Raw genomic sequence first — 27,188 nt, forward strand, 5'->3', positions numbered from 1 at the left:
ACAGTACGAAGCAGCTGGAAGGAAACATCACTAGCCACAAAGACAGTAGAAAGGACCAAAGCGATATGCCTGCCTGGTTAGCTGCAATTGAGCAGAAACCATCACTGTATCTTTTAAGAAAAGGAGAAAAAGTGACCTTTTTGTACCACGAAGTGCAACAAAAATAATCCTTAATAGTAAGCCACTCATATGAAACAGAACTTTATGTCAATTAGTCTATTTGGAGAGATGGAAATATAGTCACAGATTCTTTTTCAGCTACACTCAATATTTACTTTGAAATGTATTTGATGTTTTTGCTAAACAAGTCCTGGCTTTCAATTATTCAGAAATCTCTCTAATGCTTCAAATTTTATGTGTGTTTCCCTTACTACTTTTTCAAACACAGAATACCATGTAATCTTCAAGCAAGCAATAGCAATGAGCTATTTCTCATGGCTCTCTGATGGACATCAGCACGAACCTACATTGTTTTAGAATCACCCCTAACAAAGGTGGAATCAAAATTAGGAAGAAACATCCACTTTTACTCATTATAACAAATCTGGGCTGGCTTATACATGCTGGAAAGTTTAAACTACAGATTTCACCTCCTGAGGGAAAAAATAAATTCAACTACTTAAAACCCCAACCAAAAAAGTACCCAATGGGCCTCACCTTCCCTTACTTATACGGACCCCCAACTCCAAACCCACAGCTAGTAGCAAAACCTTACTGCATTCTGATAACCAGTAAGTCACTGGTTAGATATGGGTGGCAAATGGTGTCACATGCAAGTAAAATAACTGGCTCTATTTCACTGTTGGCTGTATTTCCAAGTTGAGGACTAACTAAGCTGCTGATCAGTTCAGGTCAGACTGGGCTAACTGCAGAATCATGTAGTATTGTATGCTTACAAGGTTGTTCATCTTCCATCAGAAGCAATCTGCCCATTTTTGCATGCTGGGTTGTTAATGAGATTGACTGTACCTGAGCTAACTTCTGCAGGGGTACTTGCAAGTCTTGGTACTGAACTTGATTGCTCTGGAAGGGTTTAGGGGCTTGTGCACAACATGACGTGAATGCACAGGGCAGCCCAAGCAGCTCACCTGAGCCTGGAGGACCCGGTGAAGCAACTTCCTCAGCCCCTAGTACAACTGTCGAAGGGGGTGTGCACCTCTGCATGGCTCTGCAGCTGCTGCTGGGCTCCAGGGTGGTTCACCTGTTCCAGCCAAGGGCTGTCCGTGCCAAGGCTGGACCAGATGTGTGCAGCGACATTAGAGCGAGGGGGTACCATACAGGTCTACAACATCATGAATGAACGTGCAAGAGCGCATACAAACCAACAGTTCTCTTTCTCCTGCACCCCTGGATCAAGAGGCCACCAAATGGAGGGAGCAGGAGCCAGGATGAGACAAACAGGAGGTGGCAGTTCTTCAGACAAGAGGCAGTAGGCCTATATGGATTTAAGGGTAAACAAGAAGAATATGTGCAGAAGAGATCCACTAATGGCTAGAAAGCAGACAAACCACACCAGGCTTAGGAAATCCCCCTGAGCTGGAAACAGTGCCTGCCCTGCTTTTCCTCTTCCCTAGATACTACTATTACAGCTATTACCGGAGACAGGATTCCAGGCAAGATGGACCCGTACTCTGAACAACTACCGTTGTTCTTACTATCTAAGAAGAGTCCGTCTAGCACATTCCCTATGGCCTACATACTCTGGTTTTTTCGATTATTAACAGATTATTCCATTCCACACTCTTCCTGGATAATGAAGAAATTATTGTACTCATCAGGCAGATGAGACATTTCTCAAGCACTCTCCTTTTTAGCCTTTCTGCTCCTAATTGCACAGAAATAAACTGGCAAGTAAGCACCAACTCACACACTTGCATATTTGACTCCCCTTTACTTTTACCCAACAGCTTTCTGACTGAAAACAAGATCACTTTTCTAGATCATTAAGGGTGGACTAGACTCATAATAGAGAACACAAAGTTAGGTATGTATATTGGAAAATACTGGCAAATATTTTTTTAAAAACGCTAAGTTGCAAGAGTTTTAAATAACTTTAAACAAGTTTTTACCATATAAAATAAAATCTGGGGTGCAATAGAGTTTTATTCAGAATTTAAAAGGAAAATTTCTTTTCAGTTTACTTAGTGTGGGTTTAATTGCCACTGAGACAAATATTACATGCATGCTATACATTTTACACATCTATGCATCCTGCTTATATCCATAATACTGGCAGAATAAATCTTGCTCCTTGCTGCACATAGTACCAGTGTTCCTGGTGACATTCTGGAGGTGCTTTCTGCTCTCCACAGAGAGCCTCAGCTCCTAAATTCAGGTGCTCGGCATCACTTCTTGGTTAGAGTTCATAGTCACTCCTACTGCTAACTTGAGCCTGAATGGTGAAGCTCTGGAGAACCTCTTTCCCTCATACCCATACAGGCAGTGGCTTTGTGCATCAAGTCTAAAACGCTTCTGCTTTTTGTTTCATTTAGGTTCAACAGATATTGTTTGCAGTTTTCTTGGCAAAATGAAGCATCAACAATTTCATCTAGAGACACCTAAAATAATTTTTTAATCTGCAACTATTTCAGATATTTTACCCTTTCTCCCTAAAATCTAAATGAAATGTATGTGCATTTAATTTCAAAATATTGTTTCTCTGTCTGTTTCTGATTTCTCTGTGAATTTGCTCATCATTCCAGATTACGTAAACATGATTTTTTAACTATTGAACAGTTTGTCTGTGAAATCTTGCTGAACACCAGTAGCGAAGGCTAGAAATCTAGTGGGATAGAAATCAGGAGGCAGCATTCTCTCCCTAGGGATGCCAGCTGAATACCGTGCTTCCCTGCCTGTAAAGTAGGGATACACATCTTTTGTCTATCTGAATGGCAAGGGAGAGTCTCAACCTCTCAATCTCTCTCTCTATATAGAGTGTAGAGCAGTTAACACAACAGACCCTGACCTAAAAGCTACTGTAATACAAATTAATACTAGTTTTCCACAAGCACTTCAGTAATGCTGCCTAAATATATTTTTTGGCCACAGTACCATCCACAAAAGAAATGCATCACATTAGAGATTTTCACCACTTGTACTGCAATTACAACAGTGAAGTAAGTCTTTTAAGAATCTTAGTGGCATTAAAAAAAAATAGCATCATCTTGTTCAATGCCAGCTCCTCTGCTGAAATATTCATCACCTAAGTGATAGTTACGTGCCTTTTCGAAGTGTAAAATGCACCAGCTTTGCTACTGGCAGACTATGTTCTTACTATGTTTAAACCTGTGTAGAGCAGCCATAATTATTAAGTGTGGATAGCCAAAAATTACAACAAATTTTAAGAGAGCATATCTTTTTACTGAAGTTATGTATAGAACTTTTTAAAAAGAAAATTCAGAAAATCTCAGAACTGAAACATGCAAGCCTAGACATCTGAACTTTTCAAGTAGCCATTACTTTAAAAGCAAATGCAGCTATAGTTACCAAATAAATGAACTGGTATTTATTTTTATTACTTGTTACTATTGGTGCAATTTGTTATTATTATTTAACGGATATTTGTTATTATTGTTGTTTACAAGAAAATTATGCCCATGCAACTGTGCTGTCTGTCCATTTGTCAGTCCTTCCATTTAGTCACTTTTGATCCCCCTGGGCAATCCCAACTAACTCAGCTTGAGAGTAGAGGTATCAAAGACAATTACATTCCTACATGCATTGTGAAAACTGGCAACTAAATAGAGAGGAGAGAACCAGACTGGTATTGCCAGCCGGGAAAGGCTGCAACATTAGCGCAAGAGCTACCCTCTTTACCTGGCATACCACCCTCTCAGTCAGCATGCAGGAAAAAAAATAGGACCTACTGACAAAAGCACAGCTGAGAACCCACCACAGCATACGTGGCTTCTGTCTTCATAGTAGATCGGGGACGCAGGAGGGGCATGGTTGGGGTCAAGGTCATAAAGGAGACAGAAGTAGCACGGGTTATTATGGTAGCACATGGGCATGGGTAGGGAAAAAGTGTTCCACTGACCATGGACAACAGGTCCCAAACCACAGTTATTTTCTGACTCCTGAATCATTCTTCTTGATAACAGAACCATAACGAAGTGTCTTTATGGACACAATCTGAGCAGTTCTACATAAGAAATCTGCAGAAATAAAATCAGCAGAGTGCTTCACTAGATAAACTCCTGGATCAAGTGAAAAGTTAAGGCAACTTCTGAAAAAAAAGGAACTGAGAACTTGGGGGGTGTGAGTGGTATTAGATAAAAGGATTAATTCCAAATAAAGCATTCTGTTACATCCTCCTTGATCATTCTGTACCCATAAAAGAGGTAGAATTTATCTTATCAGAATGACCAGTCTTTTGGTATTTGTCCTTCCTGTAAAGCCTGTTAACCGCTCTGCTGCTTCCAATGATGCAGCAGTTAATCATTCAAGTGCCATCATAGATACCTCACACAAACGCAGATAAAGTGAAGACGACTAAATTCATGAGCAACTTTCCCTTGAAAGGACACTGACCTAATATGCTGCCATTTGTGCTCCTGCCAAGAAATCCTGTTCATTTCAGGCCAATGTTCTAGAGATTCATAGGGATTCATTGTGGCTTCAAGATACAGTTTCAAATGCTCCACGAGATTTAATGAGATCCAAATGACTGCACCTCTCTGCAAAAGTGCCTTAGCTCCACTCTGCTCAGGCACTTTGCCCTGAATCCCACTATCTGCACTGATTTGGTTCTAGGGATTCTCCAAGGCGTGCTATAAAAACCCTGGCTTTGCTTGGATATGTAGGAGTCAGACAGAGCTCGTGATTTGGTAAGAATATGAAGAATAGCGCTTAGACTGGGTAGGTTTTATTGCTGTTACAATAGCTATTCAAAGCACCTGCCAGTGTTTGTTTATTGGTACACTCTCTTCATATTCTGACCATGAGATTTAGGGACAAGAGGAATTCTTACTGTAGGTCTGTTCAACAGCGATCATTCTGATCCGGGTTAAATCACAACAATCTGCTGTCTTTTATAACTGGGCACAGAATACTGGGGTTATCTGGGAATTTAATTTAAGTTCCCCATGACTTCAAGTATCTAGGGAACTGGCAATGGCCTGGATTTTTTCTTTTTCTTACTGTGATAAATTATAGTTGTGGCTTTTGGGGTTCTACTACAAGTTTTGAGTTTGTTTTGCTGACAAGCATTTTGTGGCTCGTGGTATTTAGTTGCATCTGGAATAGATGTTCTCTAAACCCTTTTGAACTATGTATGTCTTGCAACTGACTTCAGCTGATGGCCCTGGTGGTCTTTTCTAGCCATATATTGCTATATTCCTGTTATTTGTTGACTGAGATTGCTCAGACAACAATTCAATGAGGTGTCATGCTACAGAAGTCCCTGGAATTAAAAAAAAAAAAAATCTAAAAGCTCTGTAAGAATAAAAGGATCATTGTGTACATTAAAAAACTGTAAATGGCAACTACAGCTGTAGCTAAACACAAATAACTAAATTACTTATTAAGCAACTGTATTTCTTTTTGCAAGTATATTTTTCCTTTCAAATGTTCTAATCAGTCAATCAGTGTAGAAATTACTTAAGATTGCATTTGTGCTAAAAGGAAAAAAAAACAGAGCCTTCATCTGAATAAAATTTTAGGTCTATGGGATTTTTATTTTATTTCAAAATATCTTGCTCTGAGACCTATTAAAACACTCATCGTTTCAAGGCACGATGTTTGATGTTTGTAAAGCATATTAGACGGATACTTACATGCTTTATATTAAAAAGGCAATGATTGGCTTCACAAAGAACCATACAAATACCTTTTTAATTGAAATCTTTCCATCTCCCCTACTTTCAAGTCCCCAAAGGTACCAAGCTATGAATTTCAATGAGGGCTTTGCAAAACAGTATTTAATTAGTGCTTTTCTGTCAGCCTTTCTCCCATCACTCACCTAACCATTCTTGTTTCTACAGTGACACGTAATAGCAATTTAATATCATACAAAAGGAGCAACATTCTTTAACAGATAACAGGGGCCTGAAACATATCAGTTCAACCTAATTTTGGTATGGCTGTTTTTCAAACCCATATGGAATAGTGTCTGTTTTTATTATGGAGGTAGCAGACGTTTATTGATTCAAAAAAAAAAAAAAAGAAGAGTCATTCTGTACCTGAAGAAACCAAAGGCTTCAACACAGAGCTACAAAGCATAATCTGAAAATTAATCCCTTGTTTTAGAAACACATTGCTGAGTAGTTGCTTGTAATGGAAGCAGTCTGTTCTATCACTATTGCGTTTCAGCTGTCAATCTGAAAGTATCATCATGAAAAAGTGTGACTAAAGCTGAACCACAGCAAATGATGCAGTTGGACACAGGACAGTATTTTGACTAGCTTGCAGACACTCTGCAGTCTTTTTTGTTGAATGTTAATAGGTAAGTTCTCTCCCTAGCCGAAGAAGCCTCTTGCATTCCTTGCCAAGTAAATCCTAACACAGCAAAGTTCACAATTAGCACCTTCTATACCTTCTGGCTAAAAAGCAGACTGGCCACTAAGCCTGGCTTCATTAGTTCATGATGTTATCCTCTTTCAATGGGACCACAGCAAGGTGATACACCGAGGCTCAAAACCTTTAGTGCTTAGGAAACGCTATTGCTACACTACACTAGAAAAAGCTTCAGTGCATTACCTAGATTAGACACATCAGATGTCCCCTCCATTTGCCATACTGGCTTGCCACTAAAGTGTCATCAAATTCTTGTTTCTTATCTTAAATTACTTCTACACCAGTTTTGCATCATCTTCAAAGGAATTCAAAGGAAGAAATTTTTTACAATGAGGGTGGTGAAGCACTGGAACAGGTTGCCCAGAGAGGCAGGGGAGGCCCCATCCCTAGAAACATTCCAGGTCAGGTTGGATGGGGCTCTGAGCAACCTGATCTAGTTAAAGCTGTCCCTGCTCACTGCAGGGGGGTTGGGCTTGATCATCTCTAAAGGTCCCTTCTGACCCAAAGCATTCTATGATTCTGTAACTAAAAAATCCCTACTGTGAATGCCCCAGCTAAAAACTCACTTCTTCATCGAGGTGTAATTCTTCCTGAGAAAGGTAAAGTTGGTTTATGACAGAGACACATCATTGCTCGAGGTGAACGGAAGAAGGGGAAATGAATTATGACATCCTTTACACACTTCTTGTGGAAACAATGAAAATACAAACAAGCAATATGCAATAGAAGTAACTGCTGTTGATGATGCAGTGTTTTTATATTAAGATGATTAGGATACAGTAGCATACATTGAATGGAATAGCATCACAGCAGACCAATGCTGCTTGATCTATACCCTGGACATGTAAGTTCAACTCTTGAAGTAAACTGTAGAAAGAGATCATATAGACAAATGTTCCCATATGAAGTCTTTAAACTAATTTCAGCATGACTGACAATTTCTGCTCAGACAAGGGGTCAGAAATGGACTAAAAGGGATGCTACCAGCAAATAAGAATGAGGAATTTTGAGAGGTGTGATGAAGGGTATTTATTCACACTACACCTACCTTTTCATAATATTTCTCCTTCTTTCAAATAACTTCTTAACATTACATGAAATATGTTCAGAAACCGGAAGATTAAAGCAATAAAATATTTTTCAACATCTCATTACAGGCAGAATTGGGAAAAGATGTGGTACTATCCAGAAACAAGACCCATGAGGAAAGCTGACAGTAGCACATGAATTGCTCATTACGGTACACCTTTCTGTCCTCGGTCTTGGCTACAACTTGTGAGTCAGTATCAAGACACTAATTTTGATAAAGAGGGTACAGAGAAGAAAATGAAACTAGCAGTAAAAGCCACAAGGCACCACAGGAGGGTGCTACACACAGTCACTGTATTCATCTAGCAGGAAGAGTTGAAGGCAGCATGACTTTATGCTTTCCATAGAGTTTGAAAGCAGGAATAAGCCTTTTTCCCTCATAGTATCTCAGAGTGAATCCATCTACTTTAATTCAGAGACTGAAAACAAAAGGGCAATGTAGTGTTAGCCTGACATCTGTGTTGGTCGTAACGATACTGTCAACTGAGGCCCATTGCTAACATTGTAAGGAGTAAGAATTACCTTAGCAAATGACTGATCCAATGCAGAGTTTAATGATTGTATAAATGTTTTATTGTGCCTACACTGTGCTAGAGAATAACTCCTCTCTACCTCAAAACATCAGCAGTTATTCTTTACATGCTTAATATCAATACATCTTTGGAAGACTCCAGGATTCTTAGAATGAAATTGCTGTGTGAAGGGATATACACTTTTATGAATCAGCATGTAACAATACACTGACTGTCTACAAGTACAGATATATTTTACCGTTCCCAGATATGTTTTCTTTCACACTTCCCACTTACTTTTCAGTGGATAAGCAAACCCACAGCACTGTACTGTATACAATACAACACAGTTACCACTAACTACTCTTTACTGAGGCTGTTTACAGCAATTTAAAAGAATAATTTTGAACGACTCATCCCCTTCCCCTCTAAACAAATGAAAGACAAGCTGTATTGCTATATAGAAGCTGATGAACATAACAGGGGCAGAAAGGATCCCAAGAGATTTTGCTTAACTTTCTGGGGTATAAGTAACTCCCTTCTATATCCCAGTGAAGGTAAGAGAGCTCACCCCAGTAATCTGCTGCATCTTGCAGCAGGTCCCTGGCAACACAAAAACTGCATGTACTTTCTTTAAAGTATCTTCTAACACAATGGAGGGTCTGTTGTCCAACTGCCCAAATAAGTATGACATATACTCCCAGAACCTGTCTCTTCATTGCCACATCTCAGTGGGGCTTCTGTTCAGTGGTATGGAAAAAAGGGTATGCTAACCCACAGAGGTGGCTGAACTACTTGCCTCCTCTTATGCAGGGAAAGGGAAGATAATAAAAGAGAGACTTGCAAGCAAGGATCTGGAATTCTTCCTCTCCCCCACTATCCCTTTAACATCACCCATCCTGTTTCCTTCTGTCATTCTCTGACCCTAATCTAGTTACATCTTCCTGAGGTGTCCTCCCTCTTTGTGTTGGTTTTCTTGCTAACTCCCTTAATCATAGAATCACAGAATACCTTGAGTTGGAAGGGACCTATAAGGATCATTGAGTCCACTCCCAACTCAATGTAATGTTGGCCAACAGCTACTGCATTGCCAGCTTTCTTCTGTCATAATACCCCTTGCAAGTTACCACTCCAGTTTTCCTCTCTTTACCTACAGAGTAGCTACCACTTGCAACTTTGCTTTCTCTATAAACCCCTCTTTCCTTATTTCTCTCTATGACAGAGCTTGCACTCTTCAAGGATGAGTCCATCTGCTGTTTACTCTTTGACCTGATTGCTTGTTAGCATATCCACTCTACGTAACATCAAGCTTTTGCCTCCACTTGTCTCTGTCCCCTCTTACTTGATGAGCTCCAGTTGTTCTTCAGGGAGATGGTAAAAGGAGAACAATCCCTAGCTCCTCCTTCTGTTCACTTGATTCTAATGTTCATCACTACTGGGAGTATTACAGTTTGCTTCCAGTAAAACCCAGAGCATGCTGTACATACATCCCATACTGTCCATGTCTTCAAGCACCTCTGTCCAGAGGTAATGGCATTTCCTAGGATCGCAACTGTAAAGCACCCTGGGATACTTCAGGATCAAAGGTGCTCTATTAAAAAATAGGTAACTACCTCAGAAGCAGCACTCTGAGAAAACAATACATACCAGTGCCTTAAAATTACTGCTGGCCTACTAGTCCACACAGGAATTCCAAGTTAGTGCTACCACGCATTGGAGACAGCATCATGATGCAGGACAGAAAAAGGCCTAGCAGGCCAGGAAATAATGTCAACATGCAAGATAAGATGCAGTCAGCAGCACTGCTTCCTGCAAGGTGGAACTCTGGTGCTATTGGCTCTATTGGGGCATGACCTTGCTTTGAGAAGTCACCAAACATTAATCAAAAGTGGAAACCAGGACCCGACATAGCAGTGACATGAATGGGCTGGTGACAGATAGCACATGCCACACAAAGCAGCGCCAGCGGAAGAGTGGAGATACTCAGATTGTCTGGTCCATTTGCTACTAAAGGAGAAACATCAATATAGAAGATCACAAATAATTTAGCAAAATGAGAACTCATCTGCTGCCTAGTAAGTTGTGTACAAACATGTGTTTTCCCAATTCAAATGCCACTGTCAAAATTACATTCCAAAGGAGAAATTTGCCAAAGAGATGCACGACTGCTCTCCTGTACTCTAAGCTGGAAGCACAGAATTAGGCAAATGCTTTCAGAGAAGCTTCTGTCAGCCTGCATTGAATACGTGTTGCCACTATCACTCTAATTATTGGCAGCTAAATTCTGTTTCTAACACTGTCTGGGACATACCACGAGGAAAATACATTCATACATTGCCACTTTCACAGAAGAGAAGAAAGTACTGCAACAATGGCCAACACATACACTTTTTTTTTAGGCAACAGAGTTTGGATGGGAAGAAAAGGGGAAGATAATTCATCTATTAGAAGGCAATGCAGAAATACTAACTACTGAGAAGACATTTTTACATACAATTTCATAAATAAAGAAAACAGGCTGTTGGTCACCCTATATCCTATACAAATACTGGAAATGCAAACTGTCTGGAAAGAAGAAATAGAATGCTATACCCTGGTATGTGCACTAATTCATTAACTGCTCTGTGGCTTCAATCCAGCAAAACACTTAAGCACATGAATAGTCCCAACAACAAAGGCCTGAAAGCCTGACCATACATTAAAGTAAAATGCAATGTAGGCACAAGCCTCTCCCTTGTTTTCAGAAAAACCTACAAAACCCAGAGAATAAAATCAATGCTGCCTCCCTTGGGTATAGCAGGCAAGGAGTGGGGTCACAGCAGCAACATTCAAGGACAGCTTAGGAAAATGTACTTACAAAATGCGTATGTATTTGTATATACAAATTTTACATACACATACATTGGTGGCATTACTATTCTTTTCTAAGCGTTGAAAGAGTCCAGCATATCTGCAATATGAAAGGGCCATTTAGCTATGAAAAAACTTCCAAACTTTTTACTGGGTTTGCTTTTATGGGAAGACAGTTTGCCATTCTGTGGAAATGGAATATGTTGCTCTGTTTTCCCTGGGTTTTCCTCAGAGAAGGAATCTGAATAAAATGTCAGCCTGAGACATGCAGCAATCCTAGCTTACACAAATCAAATGTCAGGGTTCAAGCGAGCGTGATGATAACATTTGGTGGGGGCATGAGGGAGAGAGATGAGTGATTCACAGTCTGGAAGGCGACATTGCAGGGTCTAGGTCAGGGAAAAAGTGAGAGGTGCTGGGGAAAGATGGGTGTGGAATGGAGATGATGAATATATTGCCATTTAATAAAAGTTACCTGCTATCAAGATTTGCTCAGATGGCACCATTAAGGCATTCAAAAAACTTCTTACAGTAACCTCAGGCAACAAAATCCTTTATTAACTGAGCAATAATATTACCAAGAGGACCATTTAAAGCACAGTTATAATTTCTCCTTTTACTGTCGTTAGTATTTACATTCACCAAAATAATCCTCTTGCTTCTCTGTTCAAATGCTACAACCAGCACCAAACACAGACACACAGTGGGCATGTAGGCAAACATATCTTCCACACAGCAGCAAATTTGATCCCATTCCTGTCACAAACAGTTAATTTTTTTCTGGGGCTCTCAGCTCAGATTTCATGTGAAGGCACCTGAAATAGCAGTCCTATGTTATTAGCCATTTAAGACCAAATGCTATCAACAACACAATGAGCGGAAGCTTAATCTGCAAGTTGTACTTCAGAAATGAATGAAATGTTTATAGGGCAGTAGTGGTGTGAAAGTGGAAGAACTGCTTCTCTCAGAAGTCTATATGCTCTGCTGGCACATTCAGGGTGAGAAACATCCAGTGTGTACACAACCATTCTGTTGCTCTCACATCATTGCTCTTTTTCTGTGCATTGAAGTTCATTTGTCATTGCAGAATAGTTTCTTCATCTTAAAACTATCAGGTTCTCTTCTGTGCCAAAGTGACTATCTCAGCACCCATTTATTGCTCTGCTACAGTGCATACCAACTTCTTACTACAATAACAATCACTAGTAGCGTTTGGGATTAGTAGACTATGTAATTGCCCTGCAAGCATATTCTTCAGTACTGAACTGCCTTTAATCTACTTACCACCTATTGGTTTCTTTCTGGCACTTTTTACACTCTTTCTCAAAGTTCTGTGCAGGTCCTAGAGACACTTCTGTCCTACAGATTAGTGAAATGGTTTGCTAAGGTCTTCCACAGAAAGTGAAAAGTTTACAATGGTAGTACAGTTATTCACAACTTTCTTTACCTGTGCAATCATGTAACCCAAAGAAATAATCATAATTTGCATCACCTTCTGATTCAATCTCTGTTGCTGGCAGATGTTCACAGTCTTGTGATGCTTGTTCAAATCCTACTGAAACTGCTGGGAGTCTGTGGACTTCTGAACCAGTTTGATCAGACTTGCATCTCATCGCCACTTCAGAGAGAATACTACAGCTGTGACTGGAGTAGTCTTCAGCCTCTGCAGATTTCGTGGTCTAACAAAGCTGTATTATGTCATCCTACTCTCCATGTACACGCCTAACTGGTATTCCTTTTTTTAAAAAGAGCAAGGAGGTGAAAGGATAGGATGAATGAAGATGAAGATACATTGGCAGAGCTGCACATGGAAATAAGCATGACATCTGCTAGCAGCATATCTGGTTTGTAGCCATCCCTGGGTTTAATGATCTAAGAAAAGAAAGGTGAAGAAAATCCTTTGGAAGCTATGAGCTGTTTGCAAGAGGTCAACAAGACTTTGAGGCAGTAAATAGAGTGCAGAAAATATTGCTGTGCAATGGTGAACACAGAAGAATAGAATTCTTGATAAGCAGCTCTACTTGATTTCTACACTTTGATGAAAAGCATCAGCTAAACACTGAATATAGATTTTAATTTGGGCAATATTTGTTGGTGGTCAAGGTAAGCCGAAAAAAATGGCAGTGTTCTTCCTGATATCAGGTCATATTGGAAAGCAAGGAAATCCTGTTTCTGCCCATAAATAGACTGTGGAAGTCCAAGGAGAGAATAAATAAAACAGGAAAAATGGGATGTCATTCAAGATGGCCACACTTCAGACCGCAATGTTGCTTTTGAGATAGCTCAACTTAGTATAGCTCAGCACAGAAGTATCTCCATGAAGTGAGTCATAATAAACACTAAGAGAAAATGAGGCCTACACAGGTGTTTTTAGAGGAAACGAAGAAACAAAACAACCCCATAAAATTTTTAACCAAATGACACATAAATAGAATTTGAGTGCTTGGAGACATTTTTACATTATGGGTTTGGGCACTTGATAGCTAATAGCAAGAAGTGAATTTGATGGACACTCAGAAGTAACACCGTTCACACTAGGTCTAGAAAGCCTCAGAGCTGGGTTAAAAAATATTTCCATAGTCTGGACAACAGGAAAATTCCTTTAGCCACCTAATGAAACCACCTCTTGCATGAAACTAATGAGAACAACATAAAAAACCTGAAGGGGCTTTCCTTCTCCCACCAAGGCTCTTCTTTTAAAGGATCTAACTAATGAGAATTACCACTGATGTTCTTTGATTTTATTGTTTTTCTGGCATTTTACTCTACCATGGGGCTGTTTCATAGAGCATTTCAGTGAGCTCCTGACAGTTAATCCTCCAGATTAATTCAGAGTTCATTTGGCTGATAAGTGGTCAGCTTCTCTGAGAGATAGCACAGGAATGACAACTCACTATCTCTTTCTGTGGATTCTCGGAAGATTGAACAGCACAAGGTATTTTCAACTAATGCCAGCTGAAGACAAATGGTAACTTAGCCAAATGCTAAAAAGTCAAAATAAATCTCCAGGTAAACATAGTATTCAGGATTCAAGAGAGAGACACAGATTAGGCTAGGAAAGTATTGCTCACCAAATCCTAGTTTAAAACAGCTTATTACAGGCTTTTTTTTTTAATGATATGTTTTTCAGACTCCAATTAGAGCAGAGTAATTAAATGTCCATTAAGGAAGCACTTAGGCCAAATGATAGCTTTTCCTGGGAAGCTTAGAGGGAGTTCTGAAAGCATTTTGTCTGGTGAGGCGAGGAGCAGAAACACAGTACTGGAGAAGAGCGTGCAGACACACAGCTCTACCCTGCAGAGCAGGGTAGGCTAGTCTCACCTCAAGCACAGCTTGAGTGCTGCCCTTTGGCAGAGCTGGCAGGACCCTTTTTCTGGTTTATTTGGCCTTTTCTTGGAAAGCTCCCCCAACACCGAAATATTTCACCTGTGAAAGAAAACAGGTGATTCAGAAACACTACCTGGAATACGCTTCTTCACCCAGCAAATCAGGCTTCATGGTTGAGCTGTTTCTTGTACTAAGTGCCCAGTCTCTCCTCTTGATAAGGGGGCTTCATGGACATTCATGCTATGGTGCAATAAAACAGCCACCTATGGTGGCAAGGGTGCCTAACTGCCACGACCATACAGTGCCAACGACAATACCTCCAGGTCTAAATGTTTCAGAGTTTTGATGTTTGGTTTTTTCATTATTTTTTTTTTAATATGTACTATTCCAGGAAAAGCAGCTACTTCAGAGAACAAAATCTGGTTTAGTGGACAAATACACTGCTTCCAAAAATAATGTTGACAACATTTGGTTGACTTGTTCAGGTACTTGTATTCCACGTCACTTTTCAGAACCTACACATTCCTAGTGTCAATTTGGCTGCCTTCCGAGTACAAGGGCACAGTGCAGAGAGTCATCAGGCATCCTGAATTTCAGTAAGAAGTCAAGCTGCCTGGCACTATCAGAAATTGTTCAATTTACACAGTGAGCCAATAGAGAACAAACAGAACAAAAAGTGTAGGGAGGAAAGGTGGGAGAGGACAGGATCTGCAAAATGCACTATTATCCACCCGGCTCCCTGTGCTACACTTTGATCTCTAAACATGTACATGTAATTCATCAATCACCGATGTTAAAGTGCACCAGGGACGAAAGAATGGAATTAAATAACAGACCAAAAGAACGGGGCTCAGGGTATCTGCATTCTGTTCCTAGTAGGAGCATGCATAAAAACAGATACTCAGTTTTACAAAACAGATTTGGTGAAATCAACATAGTATCAATTAAACTGCATGCTCTGTCAAATGATTCCTTCACAGCTTTTTCTGGAAAGCTCCTGGGATTTCTACAGCCTTTCTGTGTAACTCTAGGCAAATTATTTAACTTTTCTGCCTCCCGTATCTATAACTTGCAGCACATGGCATAATAGCTCCTGTTTCAGAGGGGATTTAGAGTCCTGAGGTAGTTTGTGTAGACTACTGCGACATCCCCTAGTGAATTTGTGATTAGAAAAGCAAATAACTAGGAGTTCACTTCTGAAGCAGGCAGAATGAGAAATGCACGGCATAAGAACAATTCACATCACTGCTTCCCTATCTTGGCATTTGTAGCATTCCAAACAAATGTCAGTTTAAATAACCAATTCTCATTACACTAAATACTGAAATGCCAACACCAATCATGTGAATTTCTGTCAAAAATTAATGTTTGAGTAAGGAGGCTCTTGGTTTTGGCCTGTCTAGTACTTTGCAGTTTGATATGGATTGAAGATAGCAGCTATTATATTATCCTCAGCCCATGTTAACTGTAGGGAGAAAACCTGCCAACTCTGGTAAATCACCAATGTAACACAACGCTTGCAGCACACAGTGCTGGGTACTATTGCCTTACATTGCGTGTGCAGTGATTTAGTCAGCTATAAACACAGAGAAGAACTTTTAAAGGAGGTGCTCCATATCAAAGTGGGACAAAAGTGTTGTTGCTTTTACTCACAAGGTGAATGCTTTATGTTGGAACAAGAGAAGAAAGATTATTTGCAGCTTCTCAGCACTGTTAAGTCAGGCAGAGCCTTTTGAAAGGGCTCAATCATACTATGCATCATGCACAAAAAGCAGGTAAACTGATTCACTGCACAAGCTCAATGCTTTTACCGATGGTGAACATAGTTCAGAGAGTAACTCTTAACAGCACGATGCTTGTCTCCCTGTTACACTTAATGCCTCTGTTTCTGCATTTCTTGACTCCTGGGAGAAGCAACAGAGTTGAGCCTTTGCAAGGGTATCATCCTGATCACTTGAACATGATTGCAGGTTGGCTTTGTAATCTCAGCACATGACCCATTCCACTGAGAAAAACTTTAGTCTTCAAATACATTGCTGCAGTTTGACTATACTATGACTATACTGTGGTTTATACAGGAGAGGAGTTACTTAAATGGAAAGAAAACTACAAGGGAGAGGATACTGAAAAGAAATAGCATTAGTGAGCCAGGGAATTAGAGAGACAGAGAAGTTTGCCTTGTGCTAACTGCTTCACACTCTTCTTTTCTTCTTCAATCTATTCTCCTCCATTTCACCTCATTCCCACTTGGCTGGCTGTCGCTCTCCCTCTGTCTCTTACTTTCTGTTTACCTGATATACTCTTGTCTCACTCCCTTCTTCCTTTGTGCCCCTCTTAAAAATATCTCATGGTGCTACTACAATGTTTCTGCCATGAAAGCATTCACAGTGACTACCGTGTTTTGTGCTGTCCTCTGCCCTATGTTTGCCTTGTTTACTTAGGCTTTAAATTTTCCCAGTCTTTACGCGGTCTCACACAATCTGGCCCCATTCTTGACTGGTGCTCAAGTACAAAATAATCAAAATGCCATCAAGAACAGTAACAAAACCAACAATTTTACGACCCAGATACTTCTAAGATATAAAGCTTGACAGAGCGTGCAAGTATTCTTAGGCTTGAAAACATGCATGGCTATTAAATACAAGAATCTTCCTTCTTATTTCCATAAACTCCTAAATTATTTCAGAATACCTCACAGCAACCTCAAACATAATTACATGGAATTGAATAATTAATAGAACTCATTAAATGCAGAAGTATGCATACCATATACAGGAGGGTAACAGTACGTATGAAAAGGTATTTGGCATTCATATCTTGAATTCCTACCAGTTTATAGCCGCTGTGGTATCGGCCTCTAGAGAGTTCCTGCTGGATCGCATCTGTGAGATTTGTCATGAATAGCAGAAAATAGTGCCTGAAACATGGTCTGTGGCTGATTTCTCTGCATAGCGAGAAATATGTCATACACAGAGAGACCCATAGTGACTACCGTAGGTATGAAAGATGCTGAGCATCTTTACACAGTATTCAGAGCAGGCCCTGAATTCATCATTGTATCCCTGATGGCATGAGACACACATCATGACAAATACAACGTATGGTATACTTAAAACAGAGTCCATTTGTTGTGTGCATGTGTGAATGCAAGCTTTTTTCCAGTACACTCTGGCTTAATATTCTTCCCAGATCTTTCTCACCTGATGTTTCAGTCAACTGAATGATAGAGGCCTTTAAAAAATATGTCAGTTCTTTTATTTAGTATAATCCTGCTATACCCAGAGCAGACAGTATGAACAGAATATTGGTTCACTTCCAATGCTATTGAATGATTGAGTGTGAAAGCCCCCTTTGCATATTTTCTCTCTTTAATTTTTTTTTTTTTAATGTACTACTTTCCAGTGTGTTTTCCCATTCGTGCGTATAGCTTTCCCATCTTGTCAGTGCTGCCAGTCAGTCAGTTGCTGAGCTACAGACTGTTCGCTGCACTTTGTCACACAGGTGTGGAGAGATTTTTGATCTGACTTACAAATTCCCTGCTCCCCCTGGCAAGCTGGCTGGCTGTCATGCTGCTGCAGGGTGTTTCAAACAGCTGCTCTTTCCAAGACACACTTCTTTGCATCTCCAGCTTCATTATTTCTTACACACTTCTTTTCCCCCTTTAGTTTCATCCTTTCCATACCAAAAGGCATTGGCAGTGGAGCCATGCAGAAACAACTACCATACCATTAAACTATTTCAGATTCTGGCTCATTGAGAAATTATCTGCATGTCCTAGTTTATCACATAGTCAGTCATGTTCAACTGTGCATCTACTTCTACTACTGTTCAAGTACTATATGCAAGTTACACATGTGACTTCTAGATTATTTATCAGTTGATGCGACTTCTAGATTATTTACCAGTTGGTGTTTTCTAGTACATCTAGGCTTTAATTTTTTTAGTATTATTTTCTTTCCTTTTAATTTTTAAAATATTTGTGTCTGTTCTGATCAGTACACTTAAATCTGGGACCTGTTACAGGACAGCTTCTGCACGACACTCTTAGAATTCAGTCACAGATTTTGGCAAAATGTGGCAATCTGCTATTGTTCCTGAGCGTTGGGAGATTTCTGCTTTGAGTATCAATGAACTCACCACCACTGCATCCTGCTAACCAGTTGGTTTACTAGTGCATTCAATCTCAGCAAAAGTAAAGCAGCAGAGGGTATTGATTACATTTGGTTTTCTTTCTGAACTAAACCTAATTCAAAGTCCCAGAAAATTTTGAGGCACAGTATTTTTCCTTCAGAAGGCAAGTGAGCTATAAAACTAAGGCAGAATATGTAGAGACTTCATCATATTTTGTTGAGTATAAGTATGATATGGGTCTGAATTGGTCCCTAGGAACTCAACGAGGGCCTGCAACCAACTCTACTTGGCTGTGTTTAACTCTGCAACTTGGAATATACCAAAACTCTATCTTGATTTCATATCCTATATAATTTCCTCACGACCTAGTCTCCATCCAGACTGCTCTGAGGAACGGGACTGCAGCTGCTCTAATGGAGTGAATCTGTCCTGCAGTTCAGACACAGTCACAAGAACTTTAGACAATACTGTAATATCTACACCTCAGTTTTCTTACCTATAAAAGGAAGATTACAGCCTCAGGTTTCAGACGCATTTAAAATTTTTGTAAGCCAAAAGTGACATGCCTTTGCCTCCAATTCTATGACATCCTAAGCAGTCACCATTTAAGCTGACATTTATTGGAGGCCTTAAAGTGAAAAGCTGAGGGAAAAAACCCCAAAAACCTACTGACAATTTTGATACTTAAACCTCTGCTTTTGCAGTTTTATTTGCATAGACTTACTTTTATTTGGATAGTACTTAAAGGGCAGCTACAAAGAGGATGGAGGCTCTCTTTTCACAAGGAGCCACGTGGAGAAGACAAAAGGCAATGGGTGTTGCACTATGAGAGGTTTTATCTTGATGTACGAAAGAAATTTTTTACAATGAGAACAATCATTCGCTGGAACAACCTCCCCAGGGTCATGGCAGTGTCCCCATTGCTGGCAGTTTTCAAGATGCGACTAGACAGGGCATTCGATAATCTCATCTAGGCTCCCTTTCCCACAAAAGGTTGGACCAGGTGATCTGTCAAGGTCCCTTCCAACCTGGCCTGTTCTATGATTCTACAAGACTACTTACTCTCACAACTAGTCCTAAGCTTTTACCTAATACTGGGTTTATGATTATATAATTACTGCTTCCCCTCACAGCTGAACTTAAGTCAGATTTCACTTGAACTAGTTTTACACCAGTGTAACTAGTCCTACTCATGATAAATCACTGATAAATGAGAGGAGGGACATCGGGCCTAACGGAGATTATTTTTTTACTTATACCAGGTGTTTTCACCTGTTGCATTTGCCCTCCAGACAAATTACAAACTCTTTCCATTCCAGAGGAATGGAGAAAGCAAACGTGAGGTGCCCTTCACACAGGCTGCTGGAGCAAATAAGAATCCCTGAAACCCAAGTACAGCAATTTTTGTGGGTTGTACATGGTTTTAAAAGGTTACACACTTCTAACAGGTCACAACGAGATTTAAAATGGTTTATTAAGCCTTTTTTCCTGGCTACATTCTGTAGCCTATATTCTGTGAAAGATAATCAATTGAAATATTTATTCAAAAGGTATCATGGGAATGTATAAACAGACAAGTTTCTATTACACTTAGGTCATACTGTGTGCAGTTTCAGGAAAAAGCTTCCAAGATCACAGTGTGTTTGTCCAGATAAAACTTATGCTGCCTGAAAGGTTTTCTTATTATGTTATCTAAAAGCACACAAACTGATTTCTTTAAAATTTATTTCACATATATTCTTCTACTTTACAATCACATTAGGATTCCAATTTAAAAAGTTGGATAAATAGGACTGTTCTGCTCCAGTGAATGGGATGCCTGTACTTGGGGTAGCTATGGCATATTCAAGTAACAGAGTAATTTAACCAGTTACATCATCATGAAAGAGCTTTCATAGCTGAGATGAGAAACCTTGTATTTCATAAAGTCTGGAATGGTGCTGGCAACACTTTATTATTTAAAGTCACCCTTCCACATTAAATCTAAATATGAATAGATTATTGTGCTTTCTGTAGAAAAAGCACCTCTGTCCTCTAAAGTGCTTTGCAGAAATTCTGAGTCACAATAACCTTCTTGCCGAGAGTCCCACAAGGCATCAGCACCAGAGATGGGAATAAAGTCCAGAATCCCAAACTGTAACCTTTCCTGCACTGACTGGCGATCATGCATCCTCCTAGGGAGTCCTAGCACATTATTCTACTGCTATAAAATTGCACTAAACTAAGAAAACAGGTAAGGAATACAAATAAATCATGGAAAATAGGAACGAAAAATTTGAACAAAGGTGGTTTTATAATCCTCAGAACAAGAAGAAACTTGGTAGTTTGATGTCAGCTGACCGAAGGACGCTCATGCTTCTACTGCAAAATTAGCAAGGGTTTAAACATATAATCAAGTTTAACAAGTTACTATGTATCAGCACAAGCATGGTAAGCCATTTCATAAGCCCACTTAGCCCATGACAAATGCAAGACAACTTGGCTTAGCAGGTGTCTCCTTTCTCTGGGACTAAACTGTTACACTTTTTGTGCAGAAAGAGACAAGCTGGTTTTAAGACTCTGTTTGTAGCACAGTAATTTGCTAAGTTGCGGTAGCTTGACTTTATGTCAAACTCCCTAACTCTGCTAAGAGCATAAGGCTAATGGGATACGGGGAAGTGAAAAAGCATTTCCTTGCCAAATAGTTTTTTAACAGGCTTGAGAATGACAGTGACAACCATGTAAAAAGCATTTCCACCGTTTGACCAGACCATCATTATTTCCAGCCTTCTATAGCCTGGTGCTTCTCCACCTCTTCTTGTCTCCATTTATAATTACCACTCCTAATTGCACCTGCCTTTTTAGTTTACTTGGCACTAACTGTATAAAAACATTGGCAGTGAATGATTAGCAGATATAAGACCATTAATATAACTATGCTTTAGGTGGACATTCAGGGGATGGAATCTAGAACAGCAGAAGCCTTCCTTAGCCACAGAACTCCTGAAGTATCTGGCTTGTAAGAAACACCCTTTGTGCTTTAGGAGACTTGCCCGCTGGAGGTGGGACAGCAATGGCTTTCTATACTGCTTAAGCTGAGAATTTTAGTTGGCGAGGCAGTTTGTAGCCAGGACTCCCAATCACAATACCTTTTACAGCTGTAGTGCAAATGGGACATACCATCCCCTTCATTCTGATCATTTGGAACTTCAGTGGAGATATAGGCATATAGCTAAACTCTGTCTATTTTGATGCTTTTTATGCACAATTCAGATTTTTAACCAACTCTGATATCAAACGGACTTTTAAGGATGTGCCCAGAGGTTTTGCTGAATTGGGGCTTTTGGCTTATCATCAAATTTAGGGAAAACATGATGTAACCCACTTACCTGACTCAGTCACAGCTGTAGTGTACGATACTAATCTCCTCATTTATTAAATACACGCTCCCTCTGGAGCTGGAGATGAAACAGTAACAGCTGTTTTATTCTAAGTCATGAGGAAACAAACACAAATGTGTCTCTGGTATAATGCACAGTGTTCACACCTACTACTGCGATTAAGATGTACTAAGATAAACGACTGTTAAGTTCACCTTATCTTTTACAATCCATTCTCCCTCCAATTCTCTCTCCCCATTGTTGCCATCATTACTGTGAGTAAACTGTACTGAAATTCGACTCAGCAATGGGAAATAAAGTTTTATAAAAAAATAAATGAGGTAAGTTGTACTGGGCATAGTATCCTCCCAAAAGATACTGAGACTAAACAGAAGAAATCAGTAAGCCTATAATGAAGACAGCAAAATAAAGCAAATACTGACAAACCAGGGTTTGCCCTGACTTTACTGTCAGCCTGGCCTCCCGTTGGTATAAAATTCATATTTCTCTGTGGGTCATTAATCCTTTTTGTCCACAGGAAATAGTAAGAACGCTCTAGATGGCAAGCAAATGTCATTTGGGACACAAGGACGATATTAAAAGCCCCTACCATGAACTCCAGTGGCTTTTAACCACAGGTTGTGAGTAGGAGCATGGTGGTACAATACACCCCTGAAACACTGGGACAGGCACAGTGCATCTCTAGAAGCTGAGGAAACTCACACAGCAGCCAACAATTTTAAGGAGTGTGCCTCATACCAGAAGACACCTTTCCCTTGGCTGGTTAGTGCAAGAAGGGACATATTCCTTCCTCTGCTCAACCCCAAAGAGAATATCCAGTGCCCTTTTTCAACTCTGGAACTACCACATCACTCGAATGTGCTGATGAGCTCAAAGCACGTGACCAGTGCCAGCCTTGCTGATGGCTGAGGCAGGTGAGCTGGGCCTGTAGACAGGGCATTCCTTAGGCTTGATACTGCTCCCTCCATTCTGAACTCATCCCAACTCCAAGTATGTCCTAAGCACCTTGCAATGCTTCTCCCTTTTTCCCACAGCATTTGAAAAAAGGAGGGAAAAATGGCAGTGAACTGCATGAAGAGCCTTGTGGTTGATCGGTTTAGACTAGCTGAGTCCTTGAAGAGACTTTAGGTAATGTCAAGGACACCAAGATTGTGTGACTGCACAGGCATGTTTCAGAAACGGTAAAGTAATCCCACTGCAATTAATGGATCTTACTATGCTCAAAGTCAACAAGCTTGCTAAAGGGCTTTGCCAAGTCAGCGCCTTTGTGTTTGGATTGCAATGCTAGCTGTGTGGTGTGCCTTTGTCCACTTCAGCCTTGTTTACCAACAGAGGCATAGACACAATCTAGCCCTAGGCACAATTCTGGCTAACTATGCTGCTGTGCATTTTTGTGTTCCAACAGCTTCTCTAGCAGAGCTTACAAGTGAGACAGATGAAAGTGAGTAAACACCAATATTAAAAAAGCCATTTACTTTCTCACCATGCATGTTTACTATTTGCAGTTCAGTCACCTCTGACAACTGAAACAGATCATTTTACTTCATTTCCTTCCTCCAGCATACCCACCTGATGTATTTGTGTGGGGGATCATGGCACTACAGTGTAATGTTTGCTGTTATTGTAAATTGGCACTTTATTTTCAAAAAGCTACAAACCGCTTGTTCATAAAACACTTTGCAATCACCATCAGCCTGTTTGGTGGGTTGCTTGTTTTTCTCAGATCTAAAATAATTTGAAGACGTTGCTTCAAATTAAATGTCCATGTCTTATATGACATTTTCTTTGTAAACAAGTTAACACAAATATATTATTCCCTTGCATATTTATTATGTGCATACAGCAGTCAACCTTCAAATCCACTCCCCCAGTCCTTCCGGCAAACCAGGAATCCTCTTTGCCGTAAAAACCTACAATTTTCCCTCAATAAATCTATTACTTAGAAGAAACTTTTGTCTTTAGAGTCTCATTTTTCATTTATTTCATTAGTTTCCATCTCAGATAACTACATTCTCTTTTATTACAGCTGGGAATTTTTATAATGTGCAAACTGAAATAATGATTGTATCACAGTACTCTGCAAGTGGTTTTCATTAAGCCTCCAGCTACTATTCCTTGCTCTGTTGGATATCTTTGTGCCAGGGTTACTTTTCATTGGACAGAAATTTGAACAATTTATGTTGAAAAGAATGACTAAAAACCTATTATATAACAACCTTTAAAATGCACTGGTTGATGGATCTTAATTGTATGTTCTTGTCATAATCAAAATACCTCAATTGCTTAAAACTTAACAATCATGCTAAAAAGTGGACCTGTGAATATATTCTGGAGATTCACACTTCTGAAAATCAAAATTACTACTTGTCTTTACAATTCTGTGTAAGCAGACACAGAGTGCCAGAAACAAATTTACATTTTTGAGATGCTACACTACAACATTTTGCTTTCTTGTCAACAGAGTGACTAAATTCGTACTCTATGTTCAAGTAGGATTTTCTGGTTAATTTTAGTGACTTAAAATAGTTCAGAACCATTTGTGTGGCTTGTTGAAATTTACAGCGTGCTTACATTGTTGATCACCAGGCTCATCTTGCTACGTTGTCATTCTGTATTGCCTATTGGTGAATGAGTTTGCTAGCATATATTCCCATTGCTGCCAGGGTCACCAGAAGTCTGAATGCACACATAAAGAGTCCACTTAATTGCAAAGATTTATAGCTATACTGTTTTCTTTTCTCCCTTTCCACTCAAACTTGTCTTCCACGTCTGACATGTATAGAAAAGGGAGAGCCGCTTATTCTAGTCAAAATCAGCAGCAGAGAAGGACCACAGTTTTGGAGGGATTCCTTATTTCTACTGCTAGTGCATAGGCAACAGAGAAGCAGTTTTCTAATCCACCCTAGGCAGGGTACTGAACCAAATAAAAATGCTGTGTCAATATAGTATCAGCCATCATCAGTCTGCAATGAAGCAATGAGTTACATGACTGGCAAAAAACCCCATAACTTGTATAACTTTCAGAAGCAACAAGCTGTTCATTTTGATTTAAGATACCATCCTCTCTAAGGTGGAAGACAGGTGAACTATTATACAATAAACAGATGAGAAATTTTTAAGCCTTGGAAACTCAGAAGCAGAAAGCTGCCTTCTGAAAATCTGCCTCTGCCTGCCCAAAAAGCTTGCTGTTTGAACCAAGTACCATTTCTACGTCGAACTAAAGCATTCGCCCCTGTCTTAGGTATCACTCTGCTACAAGTTTGGGTAGCAGAGGAATCAATCAATTCCAACCAACCAGTGAAATGATTTTGGGAGCTCTGAGGATAAAAAAAATCCCCCCAAACAGCTTCTGCATTTCTGATTGAACACAGTTATTCTAAAGAGCGCAATTTACACACTGAAAACTTACCAATGGAGCGATGAATGCAGGTATGCTGGTTATCACTCAGAAAAAAGCCCTCTTTGCACTGACATTCATAGCTGCCCATAGTATTTACACAAATCTGCTGGCACCCTCCATTGTTATCCTGACACTCATCAACATCTAGAAGAGAAGGAAAAAGAAATGCAAGATAATGTACAGATGCAGAATATACATCTAGAAGAGCAAGGAATCCACAAAAAGGCACACTGTAAATTAAGCTAATGAAAACTACCCAAAACCCATCAGAGTTAATCCAAATTAATCCATCCAATTCTTCTTCCTGCATCCTAGGTTTAAAGTTAACATTAAAAAACAGTGGGGAGGGGACTCAAGCTAAGTCTCCGTGCATTCTGAGCTGTAAATTGATTTCCAATGCACAATGAACATTAATGTCCTAAAAAGGCTGTGACCCCATCTGCCAAGTGTGGTGTTGCACCCTGTCATTCCCACTCCACTTGGAAAGACATGCTTCAGGCCTACAGTAATTTCTAGCAGGGGTAGCAGGCAAACACAAAGGGCATTACTGGGTGAAAAGAGTCTTTATAGAGTTCTGGTCTTGAACAGAACAGCATGTTTCAATTACTGGAGTCATAACCCCCCACTTTGTCAGTTTGTTTAATGTTGTTTAATGAAAAGAAGGCTTCTTAAATCTAAATGTTCCACGTCTGTATTGTCATTTTAATAGGCAAATATATAAAACCACAAAGGCAGCATTAGCTACTGGCTAGTTTGAGGGTCCCTGCCTATCCCCCATCACCTCTCTTTGGCATAAAAGCTTTTATGCTGGTGTGTTCAACAGAGACGTATACTTCAGCATTGGGAAACCACTGCCACTAGAAGATATCTGACCCACATTCAACCTTGCAACTCTCCTGTTTTGCTAATAAAAGGTATATCATACCCATTTTCTGTTTCTTCTTCGGATAAAAGTAACTTGCCACCTGAAAAATCCATGTTTTCCTTTTTTATGGAGACTCTGCAACCAGTTAGTTATGTCACAGTATATGCCAACATGTCAGCAAATGAGTTGGTGTGTATTCTGCTTTCATTTTATTTTTGGAGGGGGGAAAAAACACAAGAAAGCTAAATGATCCACAACATTCAAAACCTCAGAAGAGCTGGCACAGCTCCTGCAGAAATGAACTCCTCCAGGACTGGCCACAATACACTAAGGTAAAACCAAGCTGCTTTTGCCAGTACCCTTGCAGGCAAGGCCAGGAAGCTCTGAAATGCTGGAGAAACTCAGCCGATAACTAATGCAGGAACGCCAGCTAGTTCGGCAGCTTGCTCGGCTAAGCCTGCTATTGCTCTTTGTGCTGGTGCGCTGCCTGCACTTCATGGGACAGAAATTGTAGCTCTTTCTCACAGAGGAGAAAAGCCCTAGGGTAATTACAGCAGTGCCCAGGGAAACCAGGCAGTCTCCTCCTGTCTTGAACTACAATGGAAGTGTGTAGACAGTCCTCCTTTTTTTATTTACCAGGAAATGTTAAGCACTGTTGCCTCAAATTTTCTGTATCAAAATCCTCCCCACCCTCAGTTCTGACACTCTTCCAGATTTGAAGCCTTTCAAAACTCTGTCAGAGAAGTTTGGGAGGGCATAGGAAAAGGGGAAGTGAAGACTTTCCTTGCCTACTGCAGCATAAGAAGGAAAGATAAATAAGACACTTTGTGAGACTCTTCCTCTGTGAGTCAGCAGGCGTTGCTGCCCTATTAGTGCCAACTCAGACTTGTTCCTTCAGAACAGCACACTGGAATCTAGATCCTCCTCTCTGGAAGATTAGTTGAATGCTTACTGAAGGAAAAAGTCTCACTTGGTATATGTACAAACCCCAAAATTTTGCTACAAAGTACGCGACTTTCCCAGCGTTCTGTTTATAGTATCACAAAGCAACTTGAACAATTGCCTTCCAGCTCTGATGAATAATCTGAAACAAATGCAATGATTTATAAACATTTTTTTCT

The 27,188-nt window shown here is 40.0% G+C and overlaps 1 protein-coding gene across 1 annotated transcript in view; it reads right to left on the reverse strand.

Moving 5' to 3' along the window:
• The window catches only part of SCUBE1 (signal peptide, CUB domain and EGF like domain containing 1), a 216,222-nt gene that overhangs the window by 134,771 nt on the left and 54,263 nt on the right, over nucleotides 1-27,188 (reverse strand). The window contains exon 4 of the mRNA XM_075709672.1: nucleotides 25,212-25,346. Coding sequence (XP_075565787.1) covers nucleotides 25,212-25,346 — 135 coding nt within the window. The remainder of the gene's footprint in view (nucleotides 1-25,211; nucleotides 25,347-27,188) is intronic.

This window comes from Pelecanus crispus, chromosome 1 (genome assembly GCF_030463565.1).
Source record: "Pelecanus crispus isolate bPelCri1 chromosome 1, bPelCri1.pri, whole genome shotgun sequence".
In the NCBI taxonomy this organism is placed as follows: Eukaryota; Metazoa; Chordata; class Aves; order Pelecaniformes; family Pelecanidae; genus Pelecanus; species Pelecanus crispus.